General features: G+C 37.7%; 1 protein-coding gene across 1 annotated transcript in view; it reads left to right on the top strand.

Moving 5' to 3' along the window:
* The window catches only part of C2CD6 (C2 calcium dependent domain containing 6), a 124,339-nt gene that overhangs the window by 20,398 nt on the left and 87,628 nt on the right, over positions 1-16,313 (top strand). The window contains exons 5-8 of the mRNA XM_060410242.1: positions 1,136-1,258; positions 9,793-9,837; positions 10,757-10,825; positions 12,713-12,792. Coding sequence (XP_060266225.1) covers positions 1,136-1,258; positions 9,793-9,837; positions 10,757-10,825; positions 12,713-12,792 — 317 coding nt within the window. The remainder of the gene's footprint in view (positions 1-1,135; positions 1,259-9,792; positions 9,838-10,756; positions 10,826-12,712; positions 12,793-16,313) is intronic.

Raw genomic sequence — 16,313 nt, 5'->3', positions numbered from 1 at the left:
AAGAAGATTTACAGATACAGAGAAGACAAAAATAATGGTTACCTGTGGGGAGATGGAAGGAGGAGGAGCAAAACAGGGATAGAGAATTAAGAGGTACCAACTATTAGGTATAAAGTAAGCTACATGGATATATTGTACACATGGAGAAGATAGCAGATATTTTATAGAACTACAAATGGAGTACAACCCTTAAAAATTATGAATCACTATATTGTACATTGTACATTGTATATTGTACTTTATATATTACACATCTGAGACTTCCTGGTGGTCCACTGGTTAAAAATACACCTGCCAGTGCAGGATCAACCATGGGTTTGATCCCTGGTCTGAGAAGATCCTACATGCTCACGTAGCAACTGAACCCACGTGCCACAGACGTTGGAGCCCACACACCTAGAGCCCATGCTCTGCAGGAGAAGCCACCTCAGCAAGAAGCCCTCAAACTACAACTAGAGAGTAACCCATGCTCTCCTCAACTAGAGAATGCGCTCGTGCAGCAGTGAAGACCCAGCCAAAGTAAATAAACAAATACGCCCTGCTGTTTGCAGCAACATGGATGGATTTTGAGGGCATCATGCTAAGTAAAATAAGTCAGGGAAAGACAAACGCTGTGTGATCATTTATATGTGCAATCCAAAAAATGAGGAAATTCCATGATGGTCCAGTGGTTAGAATCCTGTACTTTCACTGCCCAGGGTGTGGATTCAATCTCTGATCAGGGAACTAAGATCTTACAAGCCATGTAGCACAGCCAGAAGAAAAAAAGGGAAATGAACTCATAGAGAACTGATTGGTGGTTGCTAGAGGTGGGGTTTGGGGGTGAGCAACATGAATGAAGGTAATCAAAAGGTGCAAACTTCCAGTTATAAGATGAGTAAGTCCTTGGGATCTAATGAGTAGGATGGTGACTGTCGTTAACAACACGTGTGATCAGTCACTCAGTCGTGTCCGACTCTTTGCAACCCCATGGGTCTGTAAGTCGTCAGTCTCCTCTGTCCGCAGTACTTGAAATGGGTGTTTCAAAAAATGGATGCTTCAAAAATTATATTTTATGGGTGTTTTTATTCAGAAATTATGTCTGAAATTCAGACTGAAATTTTATTTTTTCTTTTCATATGTATTTTGTGTTAAGGTTCCCAGATGTCAAGATGATGAGAAGAATAATATTCGCTTAGAACTAATGCAACATGACAGTACAAAAAAGTATCTTCTCTTGTTAGGGAGTGTTCAGGTACATCTTTATGAAGTAATTCAGGTATGTATCAAATCATTTTTTCACCTTGGTATCACATTGTCCAGTTGGTGTTTGTTTTCAAGATTTATCTGTATTTAATGGACTTCTTTTGCTTATTATCTGTCTGATATGCTTAGTAAATTCACATGTGTAGTAAACAATATTTCCCTCTGGCTCAAAAAAAAAGAAATGGTTAGTTTGTAACAGCATAATGTTTTTTTAATTTTATTTCCTGGAGGGCAATAAGTAAGTGAGTGTCCAACTCTTTGTGACCCCATGGACTGTAGCCTGCCAGTCTCTTGTGTCCTTGGGGATTCTCCAGGCAAAAATACTGGAATGGGTAGCCATTTCTTTCTCCAGGGGATCTTCCCCACCCAGGGCTCACACCTGGGTCTCAGGCATTGCAGGCAAATTCTTTACCATCTGAGCCGCCAGAGAAGCCCTGAAGGGTAATGATACAACCTGAAAGACTAAGCATGCTTTTTGTTTGTTTTATTTTGTTTTCTGAAATGTTTCAAAACAAGACTCAGACCACAAACTCTCTTGTCAGTTCCAGTTTCAGTTCAGTTCTTTTTTCCCCTAATTTATTTATTTTTTATTGAAGGATAATTACTTTACAGAATTTGTTTGTTTTCTGTCAAACCTCAACATGAATCAGCCATAGCTATACATACAGCCTCTTCCTTTTGAAGCTCCCTCCCATCTCCCTGCCCATCCCTCTAGGTTGGTACAGAGCCCCTGTTTGAGTTTCCTGAGCCATACAGCAAATTCCTGTGGCTGTCTATTTTACATATGGTAATGTTACTCTTTTCATACATCTCACCCTCTCCTCCCCTCCCCGTAAGTCTGTTCTCTATGTCTGTTTCTCCATTGCTCTTCTGTAAGTAAATTCTTCAGTCCCATTTTTCTGGATTCCATATATATGCGTTAGAATACAACACTTATTTTTCTCTTTCTGACTTACTTCACTCTGTATAATAGGTTCTAGGTTCATCCACCTCATTAGGAACTGATTCCTTTTTAATATTCCATTATATATATATGTACCACAACTTCTTTATCCATTCATCTGTCGATGGACATCTAGGTTGCTTCCATGTTCTAGCCATTGTAAATAGTGCTGCAGTGAACAGTGGGATACATGTGTCTTTTTCAATTTTGGTTTCCTCAGGGTATATGCATAGGAGTGAGATTGCTGGGTCATATGGTTGTTTTATTCCAATTTTTTTTTTTTTTTTAAGGAATCTCCATACCATCTTCCGTAGTGGCTGTATAAATTTATATTCCCACCAACAGTGCAAGAGTGTTCCCTTTTCTCCACACCTTCTCCGGCATTTATGGTTTGTAGACTTTATGGTGATGGCCATTCTGACCAGTGTGAGGTGATGTCTCACTGTAGTTTTGATTTGCATTTCTCTAATAATGAGCAATGTTGAGCATCTTTTCATGTGTTTGTTAGCCATCTGTATGTCTTTGGAAAATGTCTGCTTAGATCTTTTTCCCACTTTTTGGTTGGGTTGTTTGTTTTTCTGGTATTGAGTTCTATGAGCTGCTTATATATTTTGGAAATTAATCTTTTGTCAGTTGTTTCATTTGCTATTATTTTCTCCCATTCTGAGGGTTGTTTTTTCAGCTTGCTTATAGTTTCATTTGCTGTGTAAAAGCTTTTAAATTTAATCAGGTCCCACTTGTTTACTTTTGTTTTTATTTCCATTACTCTAGGAGATGGGTCATAGAGGATCTTGCTTTGATTTCTGTCATCGAGTGTTCTGCCTGTGTTTTCTTCTAAGAGTTTTATAGTTTCTAGTCTTACATTTAGATCTTTAATCCATTTTGAGTTTATCTTTGTACATGGTGTTAGGAAGTGTTCTTTTTTTTTTTTTTTAGGAAGTGTTCTAATTTCATTCTTTTACATGTAGCAGTCCAGTTTTCCCAGCACCACTTATTGAAGAGGCTGTCTTTGCCCCATTATATATTCTTGCCTCCTTTGTCAAAAATAAGGTACCCATAGGTGCATGGGCTTATTTTTGGGCTTTCTATCTTGTTCCATTGGTCTATATTTCTGTTTTTCTGCCAGTACCATACTGTCTTGATGACTGTAGCTTTGTAGTATAATCCGAAGTCAGGAACGTTGATTTCTCCAGCTCTGTTCTTCCTCAAGACTGCTTTTGCTATTCGGGGTCTTTTGTATTTCCCTATGAATTGTGAAATTTTCTGTTCTAGTTCTGTGAAAAATGTCATTGATAATTTGATAGGGATTGCATTGAATCTGTAGATTGCATATGGTAGTATAGTCATTTTCACAATATTGATTCTTCCTACCCAGGAACATGGAGTTCTCTCCATCTGTTTATGTCATCTTTGATTTCTTTCTTCAGTGTCTTATAACTCTCTATAGTTCATTTCCTCAAGTAAGTTTATTCCTAGATATTTAATTCTTTTTGTTACAGTGCTGAATGGGATTGATTACTTAATTTCTCTTTCTGATTTTTCATTGTTAGTATATAAAAATGAAAGTGATTTCTGTGTATTGATTTTGTATCTTGCAACTTTGCTAAATTCAGTGATTAGCTCTAGTAATTTTCTGATAGTATCTTTAGGGTTTTCTGTGTACAATATCATGTCGTCTGCAAACAGTGACAGATTTACTTCTTCTTTTCTGATCTGGATTCCTTTTATTTCTTTTTCTTCTCTGATTTCTTTAGCTAGGACTTCCGGAACTATGTTGAGTAATAGTGGTGAAAGTGGACACCCCTGTCTTGTTCCTGAAGTAAGGTGAATGCTTTCAGTTTTTCACCATTGAGAATAATGTTTGCCGTAGGCTTATCATATATGGCCTTTACTGTGTTGAGGTAGATTCCTTCTGTGCCCAGTTTTTGAAGAGTTTTAATCATAAATGGGTGCTGAATTGTGTCAAAGCCTTTTTCTGCTTCTATTGAGATTATCATATGGTTTTTATCTTTCAGTTTTTTAATATGGTGTATCTGGTTGATTGATTCGTGTATATTGAAGAATCCTTGCATCCCTGGAATAAACCCAACTTGATCATGGTATATGAGCTTTTTGATGTGTTGCTGAATTCTATTTGCTAAGATTTTGTTGAGGATTTTTGCATCTATGTTCATCAGTGATACTGGCCTGTAGTTTTCTTTTTTTCTATTGTCTTTCTCTGATTTTGGTGTCAGGGTGATGGTGTACTTGTAGAATGACTTTAGAAGAGTTCCTTCCTCTGCAATTTTCTGAAAGAGTTTTAGAAGGATAGGCAAGAGCTGTTCTCTAAATGTTTGATAGAATTCTCCTGAGAAGCCATCTGGTTATGGGCTTTTGTTTTTTGCGAGATTTTTTTTTTTTTAATCACAGCTTTAATTTCAGTGCTTGTAATTGGGTTATTCATAATTTTTATTTCTTTCTGGTTCACTCTTGGAAGATTGAACTTTTCTAGAATCTGTCCATTGCTTCCAGGTTATCCATTTTATTGCCATACACTTGTTCACAATCAGTCAGTTGAATTCAGTCACTCAGTCGTATCCAACTCTTTGCAACCCTGTGAACCACAACATGCCAGGCCTCCCTGTCCATCACCAACTACCGGAGTCCACCCAAACCCATGTCCATTGAGTCAGTGATGCCATCGAGCCATCTCATCCTCTGTCGTCCCCTTCTCCCACCTTCAATCTTTCCCAGCATCAGGGTCTTTTCCAGTGAGTCAGCTTTTTGCATCAGGTGGCCAAAGTATTGGAGTTTCAGCTTCAGTATCAGTCCTACCAATGAATATTCAGGACTGATTTCCTTTAGGATGGACTGGTTGGATCTCCTTGCAGTCCAAGGGACTCCCAAGAGTCTTATTCAACACCACAGTTCAAACATCAATTCTTCGGCACTCAGCTTTCTTTATAGTTCAACTTTTACATCCATACATGACCACTGGAAAAACCATAGCTTTGACTAGACGGACCTTTGTTGACAAAATAATGTCTCTGCTTTTCAATATACTATCTAGGTTGGTCATAACTTTCTTTCCAAGGAGTAAGCGTCTTTTAATTTCATGGCTGCAATCACCATCTGCAGTTTTTGGAGCTCAGAAAAATAAAGTCAGCCACCGTTTCCACTGTTTCCCCATCTATTTCCCATGAGGTGGTGGGACCAGATGCCATGATCTTCGTTTTCTGAATGTTGAGCTTTAAGCCAACTTTTTCACTCTCCTCTTTCACTTTCATCAAGAGGCTTTTTAGTTCCTCTTCACTTTCTGCCATAAGGGTGGTGTCATCTGCATATCTGAGGTTATTGATATTTCTTCTGGTTCAGTTCAGTTCAGTCGCTCAGTCGTGTCTGACTTTTCGCGACCCCATGAATCGCAGCACGCCAGGCCTCCCTGTCCATCACCAACTCCCAGAGTTCACTCAGACTCACATCCATCGAGTCAGTGATGCCATCCAGCCATCTCATCCTCTGTCATCCCCTTCTCTTCCTGCCCCCTATCCCTCCCAGCATCAGGGTCTTTTCCAATGAGTCAACTCTTTGCATGAGATGGCCAAAGTACTGGAGTTTCAGCTTTAGCATCATTCCTTCCAAAGAAATCCCAGGGCTGATCTCCTTCAGAATGGACTGGTTGGATCTCCTTGCAGTCCAAGGGACTCTCAAGAGTCTTCTCCAACACCACAGTTCAAAAGCATCAGTTCTTCAGCACTCAGCTTTCTTCACAGTCCAACTCTCACATCCATACAGACCACTGGAAAAACCATAGCCTTGACTAGATGGACCTTAGTCAGCAAAGTAATGTCTCTGCTTTTGAATATGCTATCTAGGTTGGTCATAACTTTTCTTCCAAGGAGTAAGCATCTTTAATTTCATGGCTGCAATCACCATCTGCAGTGATTTTGGAGCCCAGAAAAATAAAGTCTGACACTGTTTCCACTGTTTCCCCATCTATTTGCCATGAAGTGATGGGACTGGATGCCATGATCTTTGTTTTCTGAATGTTGAGCTTTAAGCCAACTTTGCCCAGCAATTCTCATGCTGTTCACTGTATAGAAGTTAGATAAGCAGGGTGACAATATACAGGCTTGACGTACTCCTTTTCCTATTTGGAACCAGTCTGTTGTTCCATGTCCAGTTCTAACTGTTGCTTCCTGACATGCCTATAGGTTTCTCAAGAGACAGGTCAGGTGGTCTGGTATTCCCATCTCTTTCAGAATTTTCCACAGCTTATTGTGATCCACACAGTCAAAGGCTTTGGCATAGTCAATAAAGCAGAAATAGATGTTTTCTGGAACTCTCTTGCTTTTTCCATGATCCAGTGGATGTTGGCAATTTGATCTCTGGTTCCTCTAAGCCTTTTCTAAAACCAGCTTGAATATCTGGAAGTTCATGGTTCATGTATTGCTGAAGCCTGGCTTGGAGAATTTTGAGCATTACTTTACTAGTGTGAGATGAGTGCAATTGTGTGGTAGTTTGAGCATTCTTTGGCATTGCCTTTCTTTGGAATTGGAATGGAAACTAACCTTTTCCAGTCCTGTGCCCACTGCTGAGTTTTCCAAATTTGCTGGCATATTGAGTGCAGCACCTTCACAGCATCATCTTTCAGGATTTGAAATAGCTCAACTGGAATTCCATCACCTCCACTAGCTTTGTTCATAGTGATGCTTCCTAAGGCCTACCTGACTTCACATTCCAGGATTTCTGTCTCTAGGTGAGTGATCATTGTGAAGATCTTTTTTGTACAGTTCTCCTGTGTATTCTTGCCACCTCTTAATATCTTCTGCTTCTGTTAGGTCCATACCATTTCTGTCCTTTATTGAGCCCATCTTTGTATGAAATGTTCCCTTCGTATCTCTAATTTTCTTGAAGAGATCTCTAGTCTTTCCCATTTTATTGTTTTCCTCTCTTGCATTGATCACTGAGGAAGGCTTTCTTATCTCTCCTTGCTATTCTTTGGAACTCTGCATTCAGATGCTGATATCTTTCCTTTTCTCCTTTGCGTTTCACTTCCCTTCTTTTCACAGCTATTTGTAAGGCCTCCAGACAGCCATTTTGGTTTTTTTGCATTTCTTTTTCTTGGGGATGGTCTTGATTCCTGTCTCCTGTGCAATGTCATGAACCTCCGCCCATAGTTCATCAGGCACTCTGTCCATCAGATCTAGTTCCTTAAATCTATTTCTCACTTCCACTGTATAGTCATAAGAGATTTGATTTAGGTCATACCTGAATGGTCTAGTGGTTTTCCCTACTTTCTTCAATTTAAGTCTGAGTTTGGCAATGAGGAGTTCATGATCTGAGCCATAGTCAGCTCCCAGTCTTGTTTTTGTTGACTGTATAGAGCTTCTCCATATTTGGCTGCAAAGAATATAATCAATCTGATTTCGGTGTTGACCATCTGGTGATGTCCATGTGTAGAGTCTTCTCTTGTGTTGTTGGAAGAGGGTGTTTGCTATGACTAGTTCGTCTCTTGGCAGAACTCTATTACTCTTTGCCCTGCTTCATTCTGTACTCCAAAGCCAAATTTGCCTGTTACTCCAGGTGTTTCTTGACTTCCTACTTTTGCATTCCAGTCCCCTATAATGAAAAGGATATCCTTTTGGGGAGTTGATTAGAAGGTCTTGTAGGTCTTCATAGAACTGTTCAACTTAAGCTTCTTCAGCATTACTGGTCGGGACATAGACTTGGATTACTGTGGTATTGAATGGTTTGCCTTGGAAATGAACAGAGATCATGCTGTCATTATTGAGATTGCATCCAAGTACTGCATTTCAGACTCTTTTGTTGATTATGATGGCTACTCCATTTCTTCTAAGGGGTTCCTGCCCACAGTAGTTGATATAATGGTCATCTGAGTTAAACTCACCCATTCCAGTCCATCTTAGTTCGCTGATTCCTAGAATGGCAATGTTCACTCTTATCATCTCCTGTTTGACCACTTCCAATTTGCCTTGATTGGAAACATCCCAGGTTCCTATGCAGTATTGCTCTTTACAGCATCGAACCTTGCTTCTATCACCAGTCCCATCTACAACTGGCTGTTTTTGCTTTGGCTCCATCCCTTCATTCTTTCTGGAGTTATTTCTCCACTGATCTCCAGTAGCATATTGGATACCTACCGACTTGGGGAGTTCATCTTTCAGTGTCCTGTCTTTTTGCCTTTTCATATTGTTCATGGGGTTCTCAAGGCAAGAATACTGAAGTGGTTTGCCATTCCCTTCTCTAGTGGACCACATTCTGTCAGACCTCTCCACCATGACCTGCCCTTCTTGGGTGGCCCCACCGGGCATGGCTTAGTTTAATTGAGTTAAACAAGGCTGTGGTCCATGTGATCAGATTGGCTACTTGTCTGTGATTGTGGTTTCAGTCTGTCTGTCCTCTGATGCCCTCTCTCAGTGCCTACCATCTTACTTGGTTTTCTCTTACCTTGGACATGGGGTATCTCTTCATGGCTGCTCTAGCAAAGCACAGTCACTGCTCCTTACCTTGTTCACAATAGTCTCTTATAATCCTTTGTATTTCTGCCTTGTCTGTTGTAACCTCTCCTTTTTCATTTCTAATTTTGTTGATTTGGTATTTCTCTCTTTTTTTCTTGATGAATCTGGCTATATCAATTTTATCTTTTCAAAGAACCAGCTTTTAGTTTTATTAAGCTTTACTATTGTTTGAACTCCTTATTGCCATATTCAGACTGAAATTGAAGAAAATGGAGAAAACCACTAGACCATTCAGGTATGACCTAAATCAAATCCCTTATGACTATACAGTGCAAATGAGAAATAGATTTAAGGGACTAGATCTGATAGACAGAGTGTCTGATGAACTATGTATGAGTGTAACGTACCGGTTTGTCAAGTCGGTTCTGAGCCTTTAGGCGGAACCTACTTGAAGGCAGAGTTTGGGGTAAATACGTAGCATATTAACATAGCTTAAGACAAACATTTCCATAAGAAAAATGCATTGGTTAGCTCAAGGTTGGAGAAAAGTTAAGTTCAGGTGGAACCAGGTATCACTATGGCAGCATAGAATTTTATGAGAAACCTCTTTTTAAATTTGTATAGAGAAGGGGAAAAAATGTAACACTAGTTTGTTTCATCCTGCCGCTTATGAGTGAGAGAAAAAATGTCTGACACTTTGCAGCCTATTTCCTCCGTTTGGAGACTCCTGGCCTTCCTGCCTGTTATCCTCTCAATACCAAAGGTTTTCTTGGGTAAAAAGATCCCAACAGTCCCCAAGAGATGAGAGAAGCACTCAGTTCTGTCATGAGTCAGCCTATCATATAGAACCATGTTTACCCCTCAAAAGGTGTGTAGACCTGGTGGTTCCTCTAAGTAGAAGTAGTAGGGACATTTTTCTTTAAAACACAAATGTAAATATTAACATTTATTTCTGGTACAACCTGGAAGTTTTATTTTTTCCAAACATTCATTATTTTTGTATTTTAGCTATTAGATCATATATGCATTAAAAATCCTTACCTGATTTTTTTAAATTTATGAAATGATTTAGAAATTTACAAGTGACACCGTGACTATATCAGTAATTCTATATTTAATAATTTTCTTGTTTCTTTTTTCTAGAAAGGGTGCTTTACTGGAGAACTCCAAATGTTGAATAAAAACACAGTAAGAACTTTACTGAAACTTCCAAAGCCTTGTGTGCACATTTCGTGTAACTTTGCTCTGATATTGTTTTTATTTTTTCGTACACTTCCAGTCACTGTTTGAGTTAATGTAAACATATTAAAGAGAAAGTATAATATTTGCTCAAAAAACTTCATCTCTACTTTAAAAAAAAATGCTGCTATCTTCCTGCTAAATGGTGAACACAAAAATTAGAAATCATTGGGTAAGAGAGTAAAATGCCTCTTGTTGCTGCTTTGACTGTATAGCCTCAGGATCCTCACTTGCTGAACTGAGGAAGAATTATTTTCCTCCTTGAGCAGTCTCTAAATTGGTGTTTACAGTTCTTACTGAATTTCTTTCTAAGTACTTAAAAATTATCTTGATTAACTGATCATGTACTCTGAGAGGCTTCTCCTCCCAAAAACCAAATTGAGGACAAGGAACATTAAAGAAAGAATGAAGAACATTTGAGGTCATAACCTCTGATTCCTTCCTTCATTTCACATATGAGCAAGCTGAGGTTCAGAGAGATGAACTCACTTTTTCTAAATAAAAAATATATCTTAAAATGAAAGTGGAGATGGGAAAAGTGTGAATAAATACTTAAAACATATATACATGTCTATGAATACATATGTATGTATGTATCTCAGCATAATTGTTAGCAATTTTAAATTGATATTTTTCATATCTTAATCATATAATATTCCTTAAGTCGCTTTTTAAAAAATTTTTAAATATTTCCAGAACACCATAAATTCCTACCTAGGAATTACTTCTGTAAAAATTTTTTTAATGAAGCGATTCATGCTTTGGTTTTTTCTAATTTAAAGATTTGTGAAGTAAAAATATCACTTGCTATAACTCTCCATTCAAATATCTTTCTGATCAAATAATAAAATAAATTTGGCACGTTTAGTTTATCTGCAGGGTGGAGGTGGAATTTATGTTCTCCTATGGAAACTTTGGTTATGGATTTTCACATCAGGTTAGTTTCTCTCTTTTAAAAATAATTCTATTGCAGCTCTTTAGTCATATAATCCTCCTGAGCCTCTTCCCTTTCCAGTTTGATATGTTCTTTAAAATAAATATTTTTAAAAAGAATGACATTTTTCTCTAGTCTAAAGAAAAATGAAACTTCACCATTGTTTGTTTATACATTTTTAAACAATGATAATCTATTCAGGATGTCTTTATTTTAAAACTTTTGTGTGTTAGTGTCTGTGTACAAACATACTTATGTGATTGAAAACAAAATTAAATATTCAAGAAGTGAGTGTATTTTTATATCTAAAAATCATTAGAATGGAGTCATTTATGTTATTCAGATATTTTGTACTCTAATCACATAGAGTCCTTTCTCACCATGATTGTTTCACTGTCAACTCTTCTTGATTCATCAAGAAAGTAATATGCCCAACGAAGATATCTTTCTAACTTAAGCCTACCTCTTTAAATTTGCTGTGTATAATCCAAAGTTGCAGTGAAGATTTTTATACATTAACCTTTATCCTTTTCTTTCATTTTGTCCTTAGGCTGGATTCCTATAGTGGAAATTATTGTCAGTAATGACCTTTTCAAGGAATTGGTCTAGAAAAATCTACCCAATAATCTACCAACATATATTCTCATTAAGTATTTGAAAGAACTATTGATATCTCTGGGTATTGTCACAGCTTTGGGGCATTTATAAATCCGGTCTCATTAGTACTTCTGTTTTATAGAAGAAAGAACCCCTATACTTTACATATAATCTTTAATTTTCAGCTTTTACTACTTTTTATACTCTTGGTTTTTTAAATTAGGAATTTAGAGTCAGTAGATCAGTTTGATTAAATAAGTCTACTGCTGGTTAACTCAGAAATCCCTATAAAATGCATTTTAAAATTTTACCTATGGTATATCATAATTTTTTAAATACATTTTGGATCACAAATATGTAATGATGAAAGCTGCTAGACACGAGCTTTTTTTCTTTTCCCCCTTGATTTTTCTTCTGTTCATTCTGCCTATTTTCTTATCATGAATTGGGCCATATAGGGATCCTTAATTTTTTGGTCCTTTTGTTACAGTCACAGTTCATGAGCACTAACTTCTGAGGTAGGTATTGTGTGAATATAACATGTAACAATCCCAGAGATAAGTCCTTTTCAAATAAACTGGGCAGGTATTGCATTTTATTTAGGTGGATTCTACTAAAAACTAGGAATGAAGGCGTTATAAGGGAAAGAGTGGGAAGTTTAATAAAAGTTCTACTTGATTTTATGTCTATGAACTTTTCAGTTGCATATCCCCTGCTTACCTATCATGGTAATGTATAAAGAGTACTTGCACTGGTGAGATGAAGTTACATTCAAACCCTGACTCTCATGCCTATTCGGTAGCCCTTGAACAAATTACTGATCGTTAGTATTACCTGTACAATAGAGATACTTACCTACCTCATAGAATTATTGAGAGGATTACAGAATATTGAAGATGTAAAATTCTTGGCAGACACTTAGTGCTCAAAATTAATTCTTTCTTTCTCTCTTAATTAATTTCCTCCTTTTATATATATGGGCTTCCCTTGTGGCTCAGCTGGTAAAGAATCCGCCTGCAATGCGGGAGACCTGGGTTTGATCCCTGGATTGGGAACATCCCTTGGAGAAGGGAAAGGCTACCCACTCCAGTGTTCTGGCCTGGAGAATTCCATGGACTGTATACTCAGTGCTCAATGTTAATTCTTTCTTCTTCTCTTAATTCATTTCCTCATTTCATTATATAAATAATTATATATATATATATATATCATATAAGTCCAGGAAATAGTCATACTAGGATGAACTGAAATTGTGACTAAACAGTGTTAATATGTACTTATTACTTTTTTCAGTTAAAACCACTTCAGAAAATTATTAAGCCATCTATGTTTATGGATATTGCACCACCTCCAGAAAGAACAGACCCTGTGACGTGAGTATTAAAGTCTTATTAACAGTCATTTAAAACATGTAATCCATTTGGTGGAACATCTTTATTGTCTTAAGACATGTCCAGAATGAGCTAGTCTCCAAGGTAAAGAAAGCAGTGAATTGTTTTTGCCTCAAGTGGAAGATATTTTGAGTTTCTGGATGTAGCCCTGGAGAGAGTAGTTGAGGAGGTCTGGAGATAAGAAAAAGAAGAGAAGCGTTGCCAACTTTGTGACTAAAGGAGGGAAAGGAGTGGAACCCTAATGAGGAAGTTGGCCAGTGCAATATTCCTTTTGCAGAAAGAGGTGAGGAATTTTTAAGATCAAGGTGCCTAATAGTTGCATTTTCTGTTCTGCAGTATGGTAGCATTACGTCCATTTCCACACACTCCGTTGGTTACTTCTAAATTTTCAGCAAAAAGCTTATGGTCAAAAAATGCCATTAGTGGGCCAAAAAGTAACTTAAAATATAGTATGTAAATTAGTCTTGAAATTTCAGCAGTAAAGATAGATCAAAGAAAAATGAGCACCTGAGAGAGATATTTAATGTATGGTGCTATGCAAGAATAAGGAATAGAAAATACTTGAAATGGGATTGAGGAAATTAGGTATAGAATAGGAAATTATATTCTGAAGAGCTGATTGTCCTGTCAACACTGAGCATTATCATTAAAAATAAATTTTGTTCATTTGATATTGGTGATTTGTTAAAATGGTAAAGTTTAATGTTTTTCTTATGTTTATTGACTTATTTTGTATCCATCCATTGATTCAGTAGACACTTATTGAATGTTTACTGTACCCCAGGTTTAATGCAAAGGTAGCATGTAAAAAATATGGTAATATGAATGAGGTGGAGCCCTCCTAGAGATACACATGAGGTCTGTGGGACACAGCCAGGGAGCTTCCTATACTTTTTAGGGGAGTTAGGAGGAAAGTATGAAGAAAGGATCCGCAAAAGAAAAAGCGCTGGATGTAAGGCTTGAAACATGAGTAGTGGTGCACCAGGCTGATTTTGTAAGGGTGGTGGGAGCCATAAGAGGCTATGTTATGATGGAGAACAGTGAGTGGTGAGTTGTGGGTTGCAAAGTACACAGGAATAAGGAGGGGAGCAGTAGGAGATGAGCTGGAGCAGCAGTCAGGGCAAGATGTAGCAGTCAAGAGGTCAGGCTCTAGAACCAGACCATGTGGGCTCTCCCACGTACTAGCTGTGCAACCTTGAGCAAGTTATTTCAGCTGTTTGTGCTTCATCTATTGAATGGAGTAAAAATAACAACTACTCAGGTGAGTTATTGTAATATTAAATAAGTTATGTATAAAGCATTTGGAACATGGTAGCAAATAACAAAATTCTCAGTTGTTAACTACTTACTGAAGTAATAAATGTTTTATCATCACCATTATCATCATTGTAAGTTTATACTTCTCAAACGTGAGTAAATTTTACTGTTTTGAGTCCTCCCATGTGTGGCAGGGAACAGAAAGGCACTGGAAAATATGGTGCATCTTTCTGGAGTATTACTTTGCTCAAAGATTTTGAAAGGGAAAATGTTATCTTAAAATTAACATCTACATATTATATAGTAGAATTTAAACGTCACATAAATTTTCAAGATAGCAAAACGATTCCAGGAAATGATGTGGTTTATGTCTGATTGCATTAAGCTACACTTCCAGATACCTTCACTGTCCTCTACCCACAGGAGTTCTTTATTGGGAAAATTTGGAAATACTTCAGATGTAGAGCCGTTGAAGAATTTTAAGTGAGGGAGTCAATAGGATTGCATATAGACAGAATTAGTTTGGTATTGGAGATCAAGGACTGGAGGAAGCTGTGGCAGTAGTCTACATGAGAGGCACTGACAGTCTGAATGAAGGCAATGGCTAGATGGGTATGACAGTTAATTCTGTGTGTCAGGTTGACTGGGCCATGGGGTTCCCAGATATTTGGTCAAACATTATTCTGGATGTTTTTGTAAGAGAGTTTTGAATGAGATTAACAGTTAAATCAGTAGACTGAGTAAAGCAGATTGCTCTCATTGGGTAGGCTTCATCCAATCAGTTGAAAGCCTGAATAGAACAAAGAAATCTGCCCTTTCCGCATGTAGGAGAGAATTCCTCCTTCTGAATAATAGCCTTTGACTGAAATGGCAGCTTTTTCCTGGCTTTGGACTTGAATGGAAACATCAGATCTTCCTAGATCTGGAGTCTGAACTTCTCTCTCTCTTTCTCCACCCCGCACCGCCTTCCCCCAGCTTACTTGTTTTGTTTCTCTGAATACCTCTCACTAATACAGATTTTGATACTGAGAGTGGCTTGAGAGAAACAGAAGATTAAGGATGAGTTTTCTGAATTGGTTCTGAGTTTTCTGAAGTTATCTCTCTAATCTGATTAGATTTAAAGACTCTAATGACTCCATTTCTAGTGGTAAAAAGACCCTGATACTCCTCAGCATGACCTGGCAATAGTGATGTGAAAAATATCACCATTGGATATCCTTAATCAACAATTTATAAGCAAAGATATGAGTGACTATATATTTGATACTTTCAAACATTTTTGTCAAACTAGTGAACATAATGAGTTTGCTCAAGGATTCAAATTCCCAGCTCAAGCCTTGTGTAAATGACCTGAAATCTTCCATGTGTGTTCTGAAGGAGACCCTGATCTCCTGTAGCCATAATACTAAGATTACTAAGAATCAAAGGCAGAATTTCATCTTGCAGCTGGCTGAATTACAAGGCAAACTGAGCTCCCAGCTTCAGAAGGTGTCAACTTTTAAAGTGAGAATATTGATTGGGACTAAGTGGAATCTTCAAGTTAGAATGGGAAAATAGGAGAAAATCTTGATGAAACTGGGGACACTGAGCCCATAAATTCTGATATACCTCCTTTGCCAGTGACGTCTCTATCCTTAGCAAAGTGAAGGTGGGCTTTCTGCCTCCATCTCAGAAGATTAACTCATATTGCTTGCGGAAATAGTAATCGCCTCTTCTGAGGCAGTTGCCATGCAAGATGATGTTGATTCTCCGTAAGACTCACCCTCGCAACCCCTCTTTACTTTTAGGCTTATAACTAGATGCAAGTCCCAGCAAGCTCCTAAAGGTGAGGTTCAGAGTGTGACCCATGAGGAAGTGCATTACACTCTAAAAAGAACTGCCTGAGTTTTTTCATTTATATATCCAAAAATCCAGGGGATGTGTAGCGGTAAGGATATTTAAGGTATGGTATAATGGCGGCAGGACCATTAAGTTGGGTCATATAAAAAATTTACTGACATGGGCTAACTAAGTAGAGATTGTATGTTTAGTTTGCAGCTTGAGGGGTTACATAGAACTCCTTACAGTGTGTTGGTTACTGAAACATGGACCAAATGATAACCCACTATGAGTGAATTGAAAAACCAGACCTAGTTTAGTTTAATGTAGAGGAAGGGATTCAGAGGTTTAGGGAGATTATAGTGTTAGAGAGGATTTGTCATTTAAGACCTACTTATTCTGAGAGGCTGCAGAAGGCACACTGATTT

The sequence above is a fragment of the Ovis aries genome, chromosome 2, assembly GCF_016772045.2.
Source record: "Ovis aries strain OAR_USU_Benz2616 breed Rambouillet chromosome 2, ARS-UI_Ramb_v3.0, whole genome shotgun sequence".
In the NCBI taxonomy this organism is placed as follows: Eukaryota; Metazoa; Chordata; class Mammalia; order Artiodactyla; family Bovidae; genus Ovis; species Ovis aries.
Note: the sequence above shows the minus strand (reverse complement) of the source record. Positions and strands in the feature narration are given on the sequence as shown.